Genomic DNA, 20,405 nt, shown 5'->3' on the forward strand with positions numbered 1-20,405 from the left:
TATCACAAAATCCTAGAGAACAACCCAGAACCCCTTGTAGCTGTACATTTTTATTGGTCCATTAAACTTCCTATTTTGTCAGATCGAGGCTGTCTGGAAAATGGCGTCTGCAAGAAGATCGATGTGATGAGTTGTCGTCATGTTGTTGGCTTGCTCTTTAAGCCGATGGAACTGAGAAATGCTATGCATTGTTGGTGACTATGGCCGGATTCTACAACCTAGAAAACAGGGAGGTGATTCGTGTCAAAGTAAAGGTACGTATCTTTTAGTATATAATTCTACAGCTGGTTACTATTTTGTCGGCACCTGTTGAAGGCCCTCTGTGGGTAACCACTGGGTTTTCTTGACAGACATCACTCAGCTGATTTGGGTCGTGACTCCAATACATTTAAAATATTTTAGGAATCAGGATGTCAGTAATTATATGATCAAATGGTGCATTTTAAAGTCCCAAAATATTCAGTATTACATATACTGTAGGCCTATTGCCTGTCACCCTCACCCCTCCCCCTCCCCCTCTATCACCCTCTCCCCTCCCCCATCTCTCTCTCTCTCTCTCTATCTGGAATGCCTGTCCAGGACAGTGGGTTGGTTGTTAATTGTTAGTGAGAGAGAAGAGGGTGTAGTGGTCTTACACCCATTAAGTCGTTAAAACTCGATTTAGGTGGAAGCAGGTACCAGGCTGTGAAACCAGTACCTACCAACCTTCTGTTTGATGGCTTTAACCAAGACACCACCAAGGCCAGTTCAGTTAATTAAACTCTTTCTCTGGATATTTTGGCCTGTATGTGTGATAAAACGTCACAGTTCACAATTTAAAAAAAAGGTCATTGTGATATAATGTTTCAAAGTAACAGCATGTTAACTATCAAGAAAATTAAGACTGATAATGCCAACATGAAGTTTAAAGCCTACACATCTGTTTCAGTTTCTGTACTCTGTCGTGCATAATTCATATACAGGTTATGAAACTGGTAAAATTAAAATTATTTGCTAATAAATCAATGTTTTGGTGCTGGCTTATTTCCACTAACTGATGGCCTAATGATACAGCACTTCTTTCGTGCATATGCACATTTGCAGCCATTCGGGTGATGGAAACAGATACCTGTCATGTAAAATCACTACATGCAGGGCTTCTAGATTATGGTAGCCCCACTCCCATGGCTAGTGATATTCTGTGTTGGGCTAGTAAATAACTACAACTGCCATGCCCGACGGCTAGTGATTTGTTTTGGTCAAATGTTGCAGTTAAGTCTATTTTATAAATATGAATATCCTGCTCCCACCGCACCCCCTAATGTTAGTTTTTTTTAAGCTCTATTTCCCTTTTTAGGTAACATGTCTGATTATTACTATTATTTAGTAAAATTGTATCAACTTAAGTAAAGTAGGACTAGTTAATTTTTAATTGTGGCTAGTAAATTTTTAAAATCACTGATCCCATGGCTAGTGGATTTTATAAAAATTCTAGAAGCCCTGACATGGACATGTAAGGCTGATTTGGATATTGGGAGATACAGGGGGCAATATTTCAAAATCTGAGGTAACTGGAAGTCGGTTCATGTGGTTTTGACCTAGGTAACCAATTGTTCGTTTACGTGAATTATATGTGGTTAACATGTGGGACACCTGATCAGTTACCACAAAGTTACATTAAAATTATATTTTAAATACATATTTTTTTAGCTCATATATAAAGTTAAAACAAAATACAAAAGAAAACATTTTATGAAACAGTTTCTTTAATGCTTGCTAAAGGTTCCTTTTCTCACTTTGCGGTGGCCAAGTTACTTTCACTTTATCGATAGTACTTACAGATACTACAGTGACTTTCCAAATGTTTGTTTTTGAAAGCTCATTATATGATGTTAGTATTTTTTTTCTTTTGTGACACTTTTGTATTCCTGTTTATGTTAAAACCATTTTCAACATTTTAAAAATATTATGTCTGTGTAAGAGAGGGTTAGAGTTCTTACGTGGACTCCAAATGTAACGGATAAAAATCAACCTCCACTGAGGGGAATCGAACCACAGACTCATTATGAGAGTCCAGTACTCTACCAACTGAGCTTGCTCTCTGTCTCTGTCTCTGTCTCTGTCTCTCTCTGTCTCTCTCTCTCTCTCTCTCTCTCTCTCTCTCTCTCTCTCTCTCTCTCTCTCTCTCTCTCTCTCTCTCTCTCTAATTGTAAAAATAACCATAACTTCAATGTTAGTTCTAAATCAAATATCTATATTTTAAAATACATGTACCATTACTTTTCCTTGATGATTAAAGTTTACAGACCCTAGTTTTTAATCACTACAAAGTACTTACATTTTATTATTTAGAATATTAATTTCCATACACCTGAAGTGGTTCTGGTCATTCAGGTTTTAACAATACGCCAAAATGCATTTTTCATAATTCTAAAAATGCACATTTGTCTAAGAAGTAATGGTTATCAGCTAAATTCTAGTTAATTTTAGACACCATTTCCCTGTTTAAATATCACTGACTTTAGCTTCTCTCTGTTATACCCTTATACAGTTATGTGTTTCAGGTTTGTAGATTAACTAAACATAGTGTCCATTTTCACTGGCTGAAACTAGGGTGTGTGCCTTTAACATAATTTTCACAGACAGAACATGCCACATCAAAGTGAAAATCATTCTGACATGTACCTGTACATTTATACTGTTAGCGTTACACATAGATCCTGCTCAGATGGCCATCTCTGTTTAGCAGTCACCCCTGTTAAGTAGCTATAGCTAGATCTGCCATAATTTGAGAAGTAAAGTTGTTTTTTGTTTTTAAATCATGCCAGCCATCTTTAAAGGCTAAATACATTTCTGATACTCTATTACATTCCTCTGCAAGGCTCAATGTGTAGGTGTAAACCACTTGCACCGACCAGTGATCCATAACTGGTTCAACAAAGGCCATGGTTTGTGCTATCCTGCCTGTGGGAAGTGCAAATAAAAGATCCCTTGCTGCTAATCGGAAAGAGTAGCCCATGTAGTGGCGACAGCGGGTTTCCTCTGCAAATCTGTGTGGTCCGTAACCATATGTCTGACGCCATATAACCGTAAATAAAATGTGTTGAGTGCATTGTTAAATAAAACATTTCTTTCTTTCTTTCTCTATTACATTCCTTCATTGACTTGATTTTCATGCTTTTATTCAAAAGTTACAGCTTGAGCATGCTGTGCTAGGCACATACCTCGCTGTCCTAGGCACATGCATACCTCTGTGATTTGGACTGTCAGTCCAGTCAAGGGGTTTGTTGTTAATGGTTAGTAAGTGAGAAGTTGATGTAATGGCCTTACACCTCCCCACTGAACCGTTAAAACACACACACACATTCGTTGGGAATACCATTATCACTGAAGCGGGTTCTGTTACATTGAACTGCTTCTAGCAAAGCTTAGACTGTACTTTACATGTAACTCTTACACCAAATCAGGCAAGAGAAATGATATATGCAATTAGTAGTACTGGTTCTTTTGTGATGCTATCACAGACACTGTGACCTGTGTATATATATGTACACAAGTTTATTTGTTTGCCAGATACTACAGTGTGTAATTAGTGCAATACTGGTTCCTTTGTGTGCTGATAACATGCTTGAGACACCATGTGTATCTATACATTTATGTGGTATTGTTCTGTATTGTTCATGCAATAGTTGACAGTGAATGAAAATCATTGGCCATTCACACTAAACAACCCGTAGGTAACTGTTACTTATACATGTATGTAGTTGTTACCTAATATTTCATCGTAGCTGTGTGACATTAAGTTTAAATACTTTGCAATGAGTATCTTAATTGCTATAGTTATTATCGATGTTGATAGATGTACATGTAATATACATGCATGGCGTACATATTCTTACACATTTTTTGCCAGCCACACACAAGTACAAACACCAACACACACACATGTATGTATGTATTTATACAGTTAGATGCTGTGTTTGAAAATAAACATTTATTTATCTGGGCTTCTAGATTATGGTAGCCTTACTCCCATGTCTAGTGATATTCAATGTTGGGCTAGTAAATAACTACTATCACCATGCCCGACAGCTAGTGAAAATCAGTTGTCAAATGCTGCATTAAAGTCTATTTTGTAGATATGAATATCCTGTCCACCCCATTCATCAATCTAAGGGTTTTTATGCTCTATCTCCCTCATTAGGTAACATATCTGATTATTACTATTAGTAAAATTGTATTTACTTAAAGTAGAGCTAGTTCATTTTCAGTCATGGCTTGTAAAAAATCACTGATCCCATGGCTAGTGCAAAATTCTGCTTATTTCTATCACTGAGATATATAATCGTTTACTTTATTAATACAATTTGACCTGTAGTAAATAACCTATCTCAAAAGACATTTTCCTTTCTTAATTTTTTATCAGAATTTATTTAAAAGTAAGAATTGAATCTATAATGCTCTCACATATAGATATAAATTTGTGAAATAAATTATTTAGTTTTTAAAAACTTGTTTCAAAATCATGTTAGACCTTTTTAAAAATTGGACACACTGAATTGGTGAAATCAGCCACAAATAATAATAGTTTAAATGACTGAGGTGTTTCTAAACAAACATTCCTTTCCTTTCAATTCTGAACACTATAGTGTCCTTTGTAGCTGGTTTGACAGCAGTTACTCTTGTGTACTGGTACTGATAAGATGCTGTCCCGTATTCATGGATACATGTGCTACATGTAGTTGTTGATGGTAAACTTTGACCACTTGATCTTGACCACTGGACTGAAGGCCACACATCTTGACCACTCTCTAGATAAACACAAGATAAGAAAGATTTACAAGTTAGCAATAACAAGCAGTAGGTCACATGGCAGAACTTTGGATATTTAACTGTTGCACTATACCAGCCTTAGTGGTGTAGTATGTGGTAGCATTGTTGCACAGATTGAGTCAATGATCACATGCGAATTGCACAGAACCATGCTTTGTATAACCTGTTTGCCATTTGCACAAAATTTGTAGTGCAAAACAGTATTTTTCTCATCTTGGTAATTAAAAAGCCAAGAAGAAAACAACTGAGTGATTATTAATAATTGTATATTTTATTTATTTTTGTAAATAAAATCATGATTTTATTTCATTGTATAAAATTTTATTTTAATATTTATGCAGTGTTTTATATATTATTTTTTTAAATGGGTTGCACCAAAAAAATAGGATTATGGAATTCCAATAATTTTATGCAGCCTTAACTTGGTAGTTTCTGGGTTCACATCCCATTTAGAATGAGTTTTAACTACTCATTAACAGCTAGTAACCATTAACCCACTGTCCTATATAGATACATGTATAAAGCTATTGTTGAAATGTGGGCCCAGGACAACATGCTTAAACCTTAATTGGATATAACTTTTAATAAAACATGGAGATAAGTTACAATCAATCAATCAGTACATAAACACACATCTATACATCTGTGCTTTCGGGTTCTCTGTCAGGAATCAATCTTAACTACAATTTTAATGCATGTATATTTATAGATATGATATAATTTAGAATAAACATAATGCAGGAATAAATGTTTATTTTATGTATGTCAGTGTAATGTTCTCATCCTCAACAAACTCCCACATGGTACACCCCTACAACCCCACACCCACAAATGGTTTCATTTCTATGCAACCAATATATTTCAGATTTAAGCTGTAGCAGTTCCCCATTGTTAATGGTTCATAGACTAGTAAAATGCGAGGCTACTGAGAATTTCCTGTGAAGTTATATGGATTTGTTCTAGTACTAATACATATTGAGGACAAAGGAAAATCTCCCTCCCCAAGCTTTTATATAGCCTTGAACTCTTGACACTATTTACCTGATTTATTAGGGCATTAAGGGGACAACTCTGGGACCACCTCTGGGACCACTGATTACATGTACTTCAAGCTAAAGTTTATTCATGAATTCATATTATTATTGTAGTTCATGCATTTTAAATAGGCAACCAAATTCCACTTTTACAAAGTGTATGAACATTAAAAATATATATATATTAAATATTTTTATAATTTTATGGTATTTTAAATTCCAATTTATTTAAAATGACTTATTAAATGGGCCAGCAAAATATTGTTTAAGAATATATATTTTCATTTAATTTATCCTAACAGGAACTTTATTTAACCAGCTACAGATGTTTATAGGACTTGTAGTCCATCCCATCATTCTATTAAAAAAAAAATTGTAAATAATTTCAGTTTGGTTTGACGTAAGAAGAAAAGTAAAATTGTTTTGGAAATAACAAAGAAATACAATTTGTGTGTGCAATTTACAAATTATCGGCTCGGAAATAAGTAACTTGTTGTAAATTACATAGTATGAAAAAAATGCTATCCCTGTGGGATGGACTATATATGTATCTCATTTTAACATATACTGGTACTGATATAATACTGTAAAATAATTATTTTTAGGAATTGAAATTTTTGTGGTTTTGCTCAAAAACTATTTTTATTGTGTACTTAAATTTATTAATCAAAAAGTTATCATAAATTATATTATATATCTATAATGTATTATATTGTAGTTGTGTTATTAAATTCATTGACTGCATTAGTGTTCAAATTACATGAAAAGTAGACCACCAAGAACAAAAGTGATTTCACAGTAGTAGTTATATTTGTTACTGCAAGAATGTATAAATTGATTTTGTGGTTTGATCTACTTGCACTCATGGGTTCTTGTTGCAGATGGTTCATTCTTGTACCAGACAGCGTCGTTATTCCAAGTGTTTTTTTTGTTTTACAGAAGTGCGATGGCTTGTTACAGCCGGAATACAAGAAGTTTTCTGTCGATCCCCAGATCACATCCTTCGAGATGCTTCAGGGGATTCTGGCTAAAGCCTTCGAGATTAAAGGGTAATTAACTGATCAGTAGTGTTAATGAAGGTTACTGGAATGGTGCATATATTATGAAAAGAATATGTTTAAAAGTCAGCAGTTTTCTTACTAACATAGTCTTCAAATTACCTTCTCTAAGATATATTTTGGGGTAATATTGCTGACTCCTTTGTGATATAAGGTCATTATGTTATCACTAATTTTAATAATAGATGTACATGTACTTATTGGTATATACATGTATATATGTCATTGGTGTCTTGTGCCATCTTTGTATTTGCATAATGGAAGTTTTTCAAGAGATGACCTATTTGTTAAATACTGCGTATCTTGACCAGGTGACAGATAATATATATACATGTGTATATATTACACAGGACCTATAAAACAGTGGGGGTGTGTGTGTGTGTGTGTGTGTGTGTGTGTGTGTGTGTGTGTGTGGACGGGGGGGCATTGGGCTATTTCTCGTCCCAGCCAGTGCACCACGACTGGCATATCAAAGGCTGTAGTATGTACTACCCTGTTTGTGGGATGGTGCATATAAAAATCCTTTGCTGCTAATCGAAAAGAGTAGCCCATGAAGTGGTGACAGCAGGGTTTCCTCTCTCAATATCTGTGTGGTACTTAACCATATGTCTGATGCCATATAACCGTAAATAAAATGTGTTGAGTGCGTCGTTAAATAAAACATTTCCTTCCTAGAATAAAAATACATAAAGCTAGGGGGTGGGGGGTGGGGGGAAGTAACAGAAAGAAAAAAACATGTGGCCATGATAACATTTTTGATCCACCCTTCAGATTCTTGATGAACTCCATGGTAAAATATATATTGAAATTGAGTCTTGAGATATTGATTGATCTTTTATAGTGATTAAGTTCGAGGCCATTTGAGGCTCTAAATTAAGCCATATATTTCGGATAAGATAAAGGGATAAATCTCAGGAAATATATATATTGATCTAGACTGACATAATTATATCATACAGATTATCAATTAAGGATTTATTCACTTATAGTGAAACCTCTCAAAACTGGACCCTCTCTGTAAACTGGAATTCCTCCAAAAATGTAAATTTTCCACGGTCCTTTTTTAAAATCCAATACAGAAAATAACCTCTCTAAACCAGATACCTCTTAAAACCGGACATTTTACTTGGCCCCGAGGGTGTCCAGTTTAGAGGGGTTTCACTGTATAGTTATTGAGTGAAATGGGTGCATATTTTTATGGGATACGTTATAAAAGTTATTATTGCTAAAAAAAAATTACTTTATTAATATATTTTTGGGGACATTTAACGTTCATTATTATTGCAAAATTAGTATATATGGGGTGTTTCTTTCTTTTCACTTCTTTTTTTTCCTGTTTCCTTCTTTCTTGCATTCCTTTTTGACATGCTTCCATCGGAGATCTGAGATATGCCTCGTTTGAAGGGAAAGGGGAGATGGGTCACACCCTTTGAGATTTACCTCATGGTGACATAGACCGGCCTCGGTGGCGTCGTGGCAGGCCATCGGTCTACAGGCTGGTAGGTACTGGGTTCGGATCCCAGTCGAGGCATGGGATTTTTAATCCAGATACCGACTCCAAACCCTGAGTGAGTGCTCCGCAAGGCTCAATGGGTAGGTGTAAAACCACTTGCACCGACCAGTGATCCATAACTGGTTCAACAAAGGCCATGGTTTGTGCTATCCTGCCTGTGGGAAGTGCAAATAAAAGATCCCTTGCTGCCTGTCGTAAAGAAGAGTAGCCTATGTGGCGACAGCGGGTTTCCTCTAAAAACAGTGTCAGAATGACCATATGTTTGACGTCCAATAGCCGATGATAAGATTAAAAATCAATGTGCTCTAGTGGCGTCGTTAAATAAAACAAACTTTACTTTTACTTTTCATGGTGACATAGGCCTCTAACAGTTGGCACAACCTACTTCGAGGTGGCTCATTTCCTTTTAGTCTGTGTAAATGAATTGGTGATGTCCTAAATTTAATGTGCAAATGAAAAATAGTTTACACAAAAATACATTGGGCATGCGCCTGACTGATGCACAAACAAAATGATCGTTCTCACAATGTTTTGAGGCCTGTGTCCTGGCTAAAACCTTCAGCATATTTGGTAATTAACTAATGAAGATTTTACTGAAACAATGTACAAATGTATGGGTTTTTTTTCCAAATGATAAAGAGGTGAGATTTAGTTCATTTGGTAGTACGTTCACCTGGGGCAGACCCATTGATATTTTGTGCTATTCCAACCATTGCCCCATGACTAGTATATCAAAGGACATACTGTTCTATCTGTGGGAAAGTGCATATAAAAGATCCCTTTAATATCCATTGGATATGGTGTAATAAAACAAAACAAGCTTTTAACTTTACAAAGGATATGTCATGTCATGTCATGTCATGTCATAGGGTTTTACGTGCACATTCAGAACAAGCTGTTGTAGCGCACGCCTGTCGTGGGCACAAGAGCCGGCCTTGGCCGGCTCCTCCGTCCATGACAGGAAAGGTGGGGGGAGGGGAGAGGAGGGACCGCCTGCACTGGCAGGTGCAAGGGAGCACCAACAGCCCGATCAAATCGGTAGCAGGCGGGTGGGGGTGGTGGTGGTGCTATGGAATTTGAATGGAGCAGTTAAATGCCAAAGAGAAAAGGGTGCGCAATTTTGATTGAGGGATTTGGCGCAATTTTGAACGGTCGATCGAAAGGTAAATGGCCGAGCTAATATAGGTTTTGATATTAGTGAATCGAGAGTAGCTCATTAATTTTAGACCTCTACAACAAAGGATAAAAATCGAGAGGCTTAAATAGCAGCCTCCTTCATACCCATGGCATCCTCTAATCACTTCTTTTGAGATATGCTTCAGGGCGTAGGTGTTAATCAAGATTATACTTGCCTGTGTTTACTGTATGTCTATATATACTTGTACAACAAAAGAAATGGAACTGTGACCCAGTACTACACATTGGCCATGGACATGTTATGGCATAATCACTTCCTTTGGAATCAGGGCTTAAGTTTTTCAGATGAAAAGATAGTTAATTCAACATTATTGATTAGGGTTTTTAGTACATGGAGATTATTGATGCTATACTAAGTATACTAAGTGTACTAACAGGGCTAGCTCTGGCACTTGCCAAATTTGCCAATTGCGAATTTTGAAAGCAGTTAGCGAATTTTATTTTAATTTGATGAAATAATTTTTTGTAATAATTGACATTTTTGAGAAAATAACTGTTAATAAACAATTCGGCAAAATGTTTTGCTCACCCAGAGCTAGCCCTGATTGAGAATATGCACAGATTCGGTACATTAAGTTGTGCAAGGCTGCAGTAATCATTACAATATATAATTTTAATTCCTAATAAAAAGACAGAAATGTTTTATTTAACGACGCACTCAACACATTTTATTTACGGTTATATGGCGTATGGTTAAGGACCACACGATTTTGAGAGGAAACCCGCTGTCGCCACTACATGGGCTACTCTTTCTGATTAGCAGCAAGGGATCTTTTATTTGCGCTTCCCACAGGCAGGATAGCACAAACCATGGCCTTTGTTGAACCAGTTATGGATCACTGGTCGGTGCAAGTGGTTTACACCTACCCATTGAGCCTTGCGGAGCACTCACTCAAGGTTTGGAATCGGTAGCTGGATTAAAAATCCCATACCTCGACTGGGATCCGAACACAGCACCTACCAGCCTGTTGACCGATGGCCTAACCACGACGCCATCGAGGCCGTTCTAATTCCTAATAAAAGAAATATAATGTTGATTCTGAAACACTTTAAGATACATCCTTGTACATGTATATCATGTCTTTTATAATATATTATGTTATGTTATTTTACATTTTGGTCTTGTTTTGATCACTATAGGACTTATAGTACAGTAATAATACAGTATAATACATAAATTGTCTTTTGAAACTGAAATGCTTTAGTTGTATCTTCGTATGTTGTTTTGTTTGTTACATTGACTTCACAATAATAAGGAGCAGGACATAGCCCAGTGGTAAAGTGCTCGCTTGATGCATGGTTGGTTTGGGATCGATCCCCATCGGTGGGCCCATTGGGCTATTTCTCGTTCCAGCCAATGCACCACGACTGGTATATCAAAGACCGTGGTATGTGTTGTCCTGTCAGGGATGGTGCATATAAAAGATCCATTGCTACTAATGGAAAAATGTAATGGGTTTCCTTTCTGTAACTGTGTCAAAATGACCATATGTTTGACATTCAATAGCCGATGATTAATAAATCAATGTGCTTTAGTGGTGTCGTTAAAACAAAAACAAAAAAACAGTCACAATAATAAGATTTTCTCCTTTTGATGCTCAAAGCCTTTGTCTATTACAGTAATTTGACCATGAGCTATTTGGCTTTAGACACTGAGGTCTTTTGAAGTATATTGTAGTGTTTTACTTCAGAATAAGCTATTTCCCTTTTGGCTATGAAATCCTTGTGATGTATCTTACTCTGTTGTTTTCTCTATCACAGTGACTTCACAATAAGCTACTTGGCGTCTGACTCTGAAGGCCAGGATGTGTATCTCAGCATGCTGTCGGACTGGGACATGGATGCTGCATTCCAGTGTGCGTCCGACCCATGTCTCAAGCTTAAAGTGGACCTCAAGCCGTTTGAAGAAGGTTAGACCTAGATGTACTTCACATACTGTTATACAGGGTTCAAGCTGTTTCACCACATTGCCAAATGCAAATTAATAGCAAATGTTTAAAAATTAATCAATGATTCATCGTTCAAACTGTTTTCTCATTACGTTTACATTGCCAAATGAAAATTAATAGCAAGCATTTTGAGATTAATTAATTATTCATAATTTTTAACAGTTTGATCCTCATTACTTTCTTTCTTTCTTGTTTTTTTTTCTATTTATTTCTTTTCTTTCTGTATATCCTTCTTATTAGCAATAGAAATTTGGTTTTATTACTGTATTTTTAGTTATCTTGATTTATTTGATAAATTGTTAAATGTAGTTCTCGTGCCAGCCAGTTCACCATGACTGGTATATCAAAGGCTGTGGTGTGTGCTATCCTGTATGGGATGGTGCATATAAAAGATCCCTTGCTACTAATGGAAAAATGTAGCGTGTTTCCACTCTAAGACTATATGTCAGAATTACTAAATCTTTGACATCCAATAGCTGATGATCAATGTGCTCTAGTGGTGTCGTTAAACAAAACAAACTTAACTGTTTTGTTAAATGTAGTGTGAGGTTAATAATTATAGACATTTAACTATTGAGTAATGCCTTACTGCTGTAATTGTTTTGTTTTTATGAAGACAAACTTTCATTATGCCTCACAAGGTTATTTTTAATACCTGCCAACCTTTTTGCAAATTATCTGAATGAAAAAGAAAGTAATAAATGTAAAAAATATACAAAATTAAATCTGAATATAAATATATGAATAATGTACGTAAGAACACTTTCAATTAGGCAGAATATTTAAATATATTTTATGCTGTGAAGTATTTTTCTGCAAACAAATCATTAATGAAATACATGTCACTGTAATGTAAATAAAGGTAATTGGACCCAAAATATTATAAGCAATTTTAGCCAGAAAATCATTTTAAATGATTTAGTTTAGAGATATAGTAGTAAATAATAATAATGTTTATCACATTTAAATTTAATTTGGTTAAAACAATATTTATTTCAGCAAATATATCTTTTGTCTTCTGCATTCAGTTCGACATATTTTCGTACTTATATCCAATTAAGGTTCAAGCATGCTGTCCTGGGCACACACCTCAGCTGTCTGAGCTGTCTGTCCAGGACAGTGGGTGTGTCTTCTCCATGAATCAGAGTTAGTTGGATGAATATCTCCCTTTAAGTTGTCAAAATCTTATGTATGAATTTATTTCTGTGTGACCGGCTTTGGTGGCATCATGGTTAGGCCATTGGTCAACAGGCTGGTAGGTACTGGGTTCGGATCCCAGTCGAGGCATGGGATTTTTAATCCAGATACCGACTCCAAACCCTGAGTGAGTGCTCCGCAAGGCTCAGTGGGTAGGTGTAAACCACTTGTACCAACCAGTGATCCATAACTGATTCAACAAAGGCCATGGTTTGTGCTATCCTGCCTGTGGGAAGCGCAAATAAAAAATCCCTTTCTGCTAATAGGAAAGAGTAACCCATGAAGTGGTGACAGTGGGTTTCCTCTCAAAATCTGTGTGGTCCGTAACCATATGTCTGACGCCATATAACCGTAAATAAAATGTGTTGAGTGCGTCGTTAAATAAAACATTTCTTTCTTTTTTATTTCTGTGTGATAACTACATGTAGATGTTTCGTTTAATGCATTTTTAAGTCACTTTACACATTTATTTTAGTTGGGACTGGGAAGCCATATTTGAATGAATTTTTGTAACTGTTTGAGGTGTGATGAGTTATCTCCCTTTATTGTCCTCTGGATTCTTTTGATTTTTTTCTGGTTCCAAACAGTTCTCTGAGAAAGTGCAAGTACATGTATATTATAAAGATTACAGACCTGTCAATCTTTAATCGAGAAAAAGGAGTAGGTGTGTGTTGAACAAGCAGGAGATTTTGCCAAAAAGTAGGAGATTTTTTAAATGCACATAATTTTAAAACAAAAAATGAAATTTTTAAAAAGTAATACAATACATTATATGAACACTACATACTGTCATGTGTACTTGTCAACCTTATATATTGGCATTTAAAAAAATTAAAAATTAAATAAAATAATTAATTAAAATATATATATTAATTATTAGTTGTTTTTTAAAGTTTAAATATTATTATGATTTAATACATATTTTAATAAATAACTATTTTATCCAAAAATGTTAAGAACATGAACAAGAAATGTAAACATTAATGAGTACATTTACGGTATTACACTTAAGGTTATGTTGCATCATCGTTATTTGTGTTTTGTGAAAAGTTAGACATAAGACAAATTTATAGAAATCTTATAAATTAATATTCAGTTTTTACTATAATGAGGTGTGGTACTTATTTAAAATCATCATAACAATGCAGTAAACATTGTATTTCCACTGATCATAAATAAAACCTCATTACTGACATTGTGTGAAATATACCAGAATTATACCCATTTCCGGGAGTAACTTTTTGTCAAACACCACATTTATTAATTATACAAAAATAATCCCTTGAAGTGTACTCTTGTTACCAACATTTTACTGCACAAACATACAAAACTAACTGATACAAGTATTGTTTATATAGCTAATTGGTCTTTTTGTTGTCTTGCCTTGACATGTGATTTTAACATCGTGTGTATTGATGCATGAGGTTTCTGTCAACTCTGGCACTTCCATCCATAGTTGCATTATGTAAACCAGTGTTAAGACATTTTTACAAGTCAGAGGTGTTATTAGGACTAAATTGAATAGTTTTGTATATGGCAACACTGAATGTCAATACACAGCCATAGTAGCTTGGATTTTTTTTTATGTTTAGAAAATAAGGATTTCCTAGGAGAATTTTTTTTTCTGCGGGAGACTTGATCAAATACCGGGAGTCTCCATTGGAATCCGGGAGGGTTGACAGGTCTGAGCTTCGTGGGTCATAATCAGGAGTAATGTGCATATGGTCTAAGCAAGATGTTTAAACTACATGTATGTGATACCAATTATCATTACACAAACATTGTTCTCCTTGTTTAACAGAATGGAGTGGCTTATGCTGAAACATTGTTTTGTCATTTCAGGAAGCATGGATGAGTGGGACGTCATTGCCCCCGTGGATGTTCCCCAGCACAAGATTGCCAACATCATCGAGCGCAACTCCCTGCTGGGAACCATCACTGGTACCATCACCAGTGGAGTCGGTAAAACCATGAACACCGTACAGAGAGCTATGGGTAATTTATTTTATAGTTTCTGTTTTGTGTTTGTATATCATACAAACAGTTAACTATAACTCATATCACCAAATAGTAATAACTAATATTGGTGAGACCAAGAAAACAATTTGTATTGTTATGTGTAATTTTTTGTTTTTGTTTTAATTCATTATTATACTACTTTTATTTTAATATTTATTTTATGGTGGTAGTCGTTTACAGCCATCAAAATTCAGATCATCTCGTGGTGGTAATTTAGTACAGATCATAACAAAGTAAATACCTGATGATGATACAAATGCTGTTGCAGTTCAGTTTCGTGACAACGGTATTGCTGATTGCTGTCACATATTTTGAGGGCATGCTTTCAAAAGAGCAACCAGCCTCGGTGGCGTCGTGGTTAGGCCATCGGTCTACAGGCTGGTAGGTACTGGGTTCGGATCCCAATCGAGGCATGGGATTTTTAATCCAGATACCGACTCCAAACCCTGAGTGAGTGCTCCGCAAAGCTCAATAGGTAGGTGTAAACCACTTGCACCGACCAGTGATCCATAACTGGTTCAACAAAGGCCATGGATTGTGCTATCCTGCCTGTGGAAAGCGCAAATAAAAGATCCCTTGCTGCTAATTGGAAAGAGTAGCCCATGTAGTGGCAACAGTGGGTTTCCTCTCAAAATCTGTGTGGTCCTTAACCATATGTCTGACGCCATATAACCGTAAATAAAATGTGTTGAGTGCGTCGTTAAATAAAACCTTTCTTTCTTTCAAAAGAGCAGGTAACTGTTACTGGTAACAGCAATCATCAGTATAGGTAAAATTAAAAAAACAATACAGAGAACTATGAGTAATTTGTTTCACGGTACTTGTGAATGTTGTATAGTATTAGATCAGGGAACCATTACTGGTACTATAACCAATGGTGCGGGTTCAATAATGAATACCATATAGAGAGCTGTGAGTCATATATTTTATAGGTGTTTGTGATCTTATAATTATTATAACAAAGGGAAGCATACCTGTTATCACTAACCAGTAGTGTAGGTAAAATCGTAAGCACTCTGCAGGGAACAATGGGTAATTTATTTCACCGTACTAGTAAGCTGTATCACAAGCCATCACGTTGAGTAGTTTATTAGCCTTATCTGGATTGTACCAACATAGTACTTGACTGCTTTGACACATAAACACAAAAAGTATCTAGCCAAATTATTTCACTCAATATAGAAAATCCCAACCCCTGCAATTAAGAAAATGTCCATGGCAAAAAAAAACATGTTGAAAAAATCCCTGAATATAGTTTCAAGTCAAAAAAGTGCCGTGGAGAATTAAAAACTCCACGACATTGCCAATTGCCATGGGCAGTTGCAGGGGTTGAAATCCCAAATTTCGTTTAGAGATTTGTAACTTACTGAAGTACCAGTTTTATGAGGTTATACTATTACAACTATTTCATGACATGCTAACATGTGGGTCGCATTGTTGGGTTGCTCTTCTTGATAAAACTTGTAGAATGCAATTTGTAGTTCTCATGTTTTGCATAAATCTCTTCTTCTGGAATTTATCATAAAATGATTATGTTGGGGGGGGGGGGGGGGGATATTTTATATATTCAGTACCCCACGGATTAAATTATATTTCAACCTAGTAGCTGCAGACCCACCAGGCATAAAATAAAAGGCCTAACTTGTGCTGTGCATCCCAGATTATTACGATTTAACGGTTCTCACAATACAGTTCGATCATATTCTAAAGTGGCACAGTGAAAATGTCCTTTTAATGAAACAAATGTATTCCATTTTTATCAATTGAGTTTGCTTTAAGGTATTTGGTATGCTTTCAGCTATGATTATTGCAAAAATATAAAAGAAAAAATGGAGACCCTAGAAACACCTTTTTTTGTTGTCATAGCTGTCTAGTCAAATCTTACTAAAGTGTATCCTCCATCAATTTCTAATTCCCACATTGTAATTGTATAAAGTTTTGTTAAAAATATACTATATTTACAATGTTACTTATGCTCAAACTACCTGTGAGCATAAAGTAAATGTAAATTAGGCAGTTTAATTTGTGGGGTTTTTTTGTGTATGTTTTTTTTTTTGGGGGGGGTGGGGGGGGTGTTTATTTTTCTTATGGACTCTACTTATTTATTTCCTTTCCATTAATTTTTTTTTTTTTTTTATTTTATAGGATTTAAACAAACGGAAGAAGAGCTGTACAGACCAATAAAGCCACCTATGTCTGACATGGAATTTCACAACTACTTGGACTCTGCTGGACTGATGGTAAAACCACAGGAATTCCGACTCAGTATTTACCAAGGTGGTATCGAACCATCGCTTAGACGTGTTGCCTGGCGCCATCTTTTGAACATCTTTCCTCTGCATCTGTCGGGCCGAGAACGCTTTGACTACTTAAAAAGGAAAGAACGCGAATATTACGATCTTAGAGACGAGTGGAAGGAGAAATTCATCAATGGCAGTGTTACCGAAGAAGTCAAATACGTAGCGTCGATGGTTAAAAAAGATGTTTTGCGGACAGACCGAACTCACAAGTTTTATGCCGGAGCCGACGACAACAAAAATGTCCTGTCTCTGTTTCACATTCTGGTCACGTACGCCCTGACACACCCCAACATTTCCTACTGCCAGGGAATGAGCGACATTGCTTCCCCAATTCTAGGTCATCCAGAAAGACGAGGCGCAAGCCTACCTGTGTTTCTGTGGTCTCATGAAGCACCTGCACGTTAACTTCAAACCCGACGGGGCGGCCATGATGATGAAGTTCAGCCACTTGGCCGACCTTATGCAGCTTCACGACACAGTGTTTTTCAAATACCTGCAGAACATTAACGCGGGCGACTTGTTCTTCTGCTACCGCTGGCTTCTGCTCGGGCTGAAGCGCGAATTCCCCTTCGACGATGCCCTGTACATGTTGGAGGTGATGTGGAGCACCCTCCCTCCTGACCCCCCAGTGCGAGAGATCGAACTCACGGATTACGATTATAACGTGAGGCTGCTCTCGTCCTCCCCATGTTCCCCGACTGTCTCCTTTCAGCAGACCGTGTATGCAAAACTGCTGTCTATGAGACACTTCGCGTGTTCGGTCCGACCCAAGAATCGGAAAGAACACCATGACAAGATCGCTAGCAATTCTGTGAACAACAACAGTATGACATTTTTCGATTCTTCTCCAGTGGATGATGAAAAGAACGGAAATACTCAAGATTATCCTCGGCTGGATGATCCCGATGTGAGAGCAATGGAACGGCGATCATCGTCGATTAATAGGTTCCTGGAGGATATGCAAAGAGTTGAGACCTCTCAGAATGGACCATCACAGTTGATGGATAACGATAGTGTTGATGAAGGTGTCGACGAAGTTGTTAATGGGATGAGAAGTGATTTCTTTGGATCGAACGGCGACACTACTGATGACCAGCATTCTGTCAACTCGGGAGTGTGTGACGTTTCCAATAGTGATGTAGAAGAATCGTCTCAAAATGAGACTGAACAGCAGATGCAGTTCAACATGTCCTTGGAAACGAAGGACGCAAAACCCGAAAGTACCAAAGTGACAGACGAAAACATTTCAGGCAGTGGTCTGTTTAGCAGCATGAAAAAATTGCTGTCTTCGCCAAAGAAAAAACCTGCAAACATTTCCATACCGAAAGAAATTAGTTCCATGACGAATGTGGTGGAGAACGGTACATCTAATGGACTCGATATCAGCGACGCAATGTCTAATTCCGGAGAGTCGATGACAGCGTCAAAGATTGCTCAAAGGCTGCCTCCGCCTCAGGAGTTTGGCTGCGGAAATCCTTTCCTCATGTTCATGTGCTTGACACTGCTCCTGCAGCATCGGGAGCCCATCATGAAGAATAGCATGGGCTACGAGGAGGTGGCCATGCATTTCGATAAGATGGTACGGCGACACCGAGTACACAAGGTGCTCCACATGGCGCGACAGCTGTACTCGGACTATCTGCGCACACAGCAGTCATTAGTCCTTGGTGACGGTGAATTCGATGTGTGACCTTTCCCTGTTTGATGTTCGAAACATTGTAATATGCAGTCATAACAGTATTGGAAATAAATGCATAAACTACAGTTGTCAGCCCTTTGTGACTGTGAATTCGAGTTGTGACCTGTCCCCGTTTGATGTTCAAAACATTGTGATACATAGTCACAGAAGTATTGGGAATAAATGAATAGACAACAGTCGTCTGCCCTTTGTGACAGTGAATTCGAGGTGTGACATTTTTCTGTTTGATGTTAAATATGTTTTTTGTAATACACAGTCACATCAGTATTGGGAATAAATGCATGGACTACAGATGTCGGCCCTATGTAACCGTGAATTCGATGTGTGATGTGATGTTTGATGTTCAACAAAAATTTGTAATACACGGTCACTGCTGTATTGGGAATAAATGCAGAGAGAACAGTCATCAACCCTTGGTAAGAGTGAATTTGTCGTGTGACATTTCATGTTTTGACCTTAGAATCATTGTAAAATGTAGGGACAGCTGTACATTTGGAATAACTGCGCACACATCGGTCGTTAGCCCTGAGTGATATTGAATTCAATGAGTGACATTTCCCTGATTGATCTTTGAAATATTGTAATACACAGTGAGATTAAATACTGTATGTTTTAGTACAGTAAGTTTTAAGTTAAAACCACAAAAGCTTTATTTTTCTCGTAGAATACACCTTGAAGAGATATGTGTTTGGTTCCAGAGCTGTTTTATAAATGGCGCAACTACCTTTTCCATCTAATAAATAACATGTATTTCATCTAAAGAACGTGTATTTAGTTTGCAGCTTTTTCTGTAAGTGAAAATGTTCACTCTATTACTGTATTTGTGTGTCAGCTTTTCTTTATTTTAGTCAGTTAAAACGAAACAAAATGTGTAATACAGTTTGTGTATATATTATTTAGTCTGTGCAACCATTCTAGGAGAAAGATTGTAGCTGTTTATATTTTGGACCAGCTGTCGACTATGAAAAAGAGCGACACAATAAAATTAAATTTAGTCTCAGGTAATATATGGAATAGTCAGGGCTACATGTAGCTCTGGCTGAGCAAAACAATTCTCCACATTGTCTATTAAACTTAAAAAATTGCAGAAATTGTCAGTTATTTTCAAAAAAAAGGTCAATTATTACATGAAATTATTTCGCCAAACTAAAATAAAATTCGCATTTGGCGAATTTGGCGAGTGCCAGAGCTAGCCCAGATATTAGATACATGTATGTTATTGTTTATTATCAATTGTTATATTTTTACTGAATACCTTTTTCTTTCTTTAAACAAAAGAATTATATAATTTTAGCACAAAATATCACCACCACCACCCCCCCCCCACCCCCACCCCCACCCCAGATATTGCAGTAAAACATGGACTCTTTCAAGGTAGAAAATGTTGTATATAGAGATTACTAAATAAGTTCTTGTGGGAGACAGTTTATATTGCAATGAGAGTGTTTTCAGTTGTGCATCACAAGTGAAAGCAAATGATGTATGTTCAAAAATGCACAAGTTGTAATTTAAATGGTCCAGTGAATATGACGTTCTTTACTGAAACGAAGTCATTTAGCCCCCCTTCACTGTCTAATTTTGTTGTTTATTTATTCAATTTTTATGGGTACCGAGTTGACATAGATAA

General features: G+C 36.5%; 1 protein-coding gene across 1 annotated transcript; it reads left to right on the forward strand.

Moving 5' to 3' along the window:
• The first annotated feature begins 115 nt into the window (after nucleotides 1-115).
• LOC121390357 (TBC1 domain family member 25-like) lies at nucleotides 116-19,865 on the forward strand. The gene is given in 6 exon segments (XM_041522152.1): nucleotides 116-254; nucleotides 6,786-6,895; nucleotides 11,376-11,524; nucleotides 14,603-14,755; nucleotides 16,925-17,415; nucleotides 17,417-19,865. Coding segments are annotated over 6 exon segments (2,310 nt in total). The 5' UTR covers nucleotides 116-200; the 3' UTR covers nucleotides 18,770-19,865.
• The last annotated feature ends 540 nt before the right edge of the window (nucleotides 19,866-20,405 follow it).

Source organism: Gigantopelta aegis, chromosome 3 (genome assembly GCF_016097555.1).
Source record: "Gigantopelta aegis isolate Gae_Host chromosome 3, Gae_host_genome, whole genome shotgun sequence".
NCBI lineage: Eukaryota > Metazoa > Mollusca > Gastropoda > Neomphalida > Peltospiridae > Gigantopelta > Gigantopelta aegis.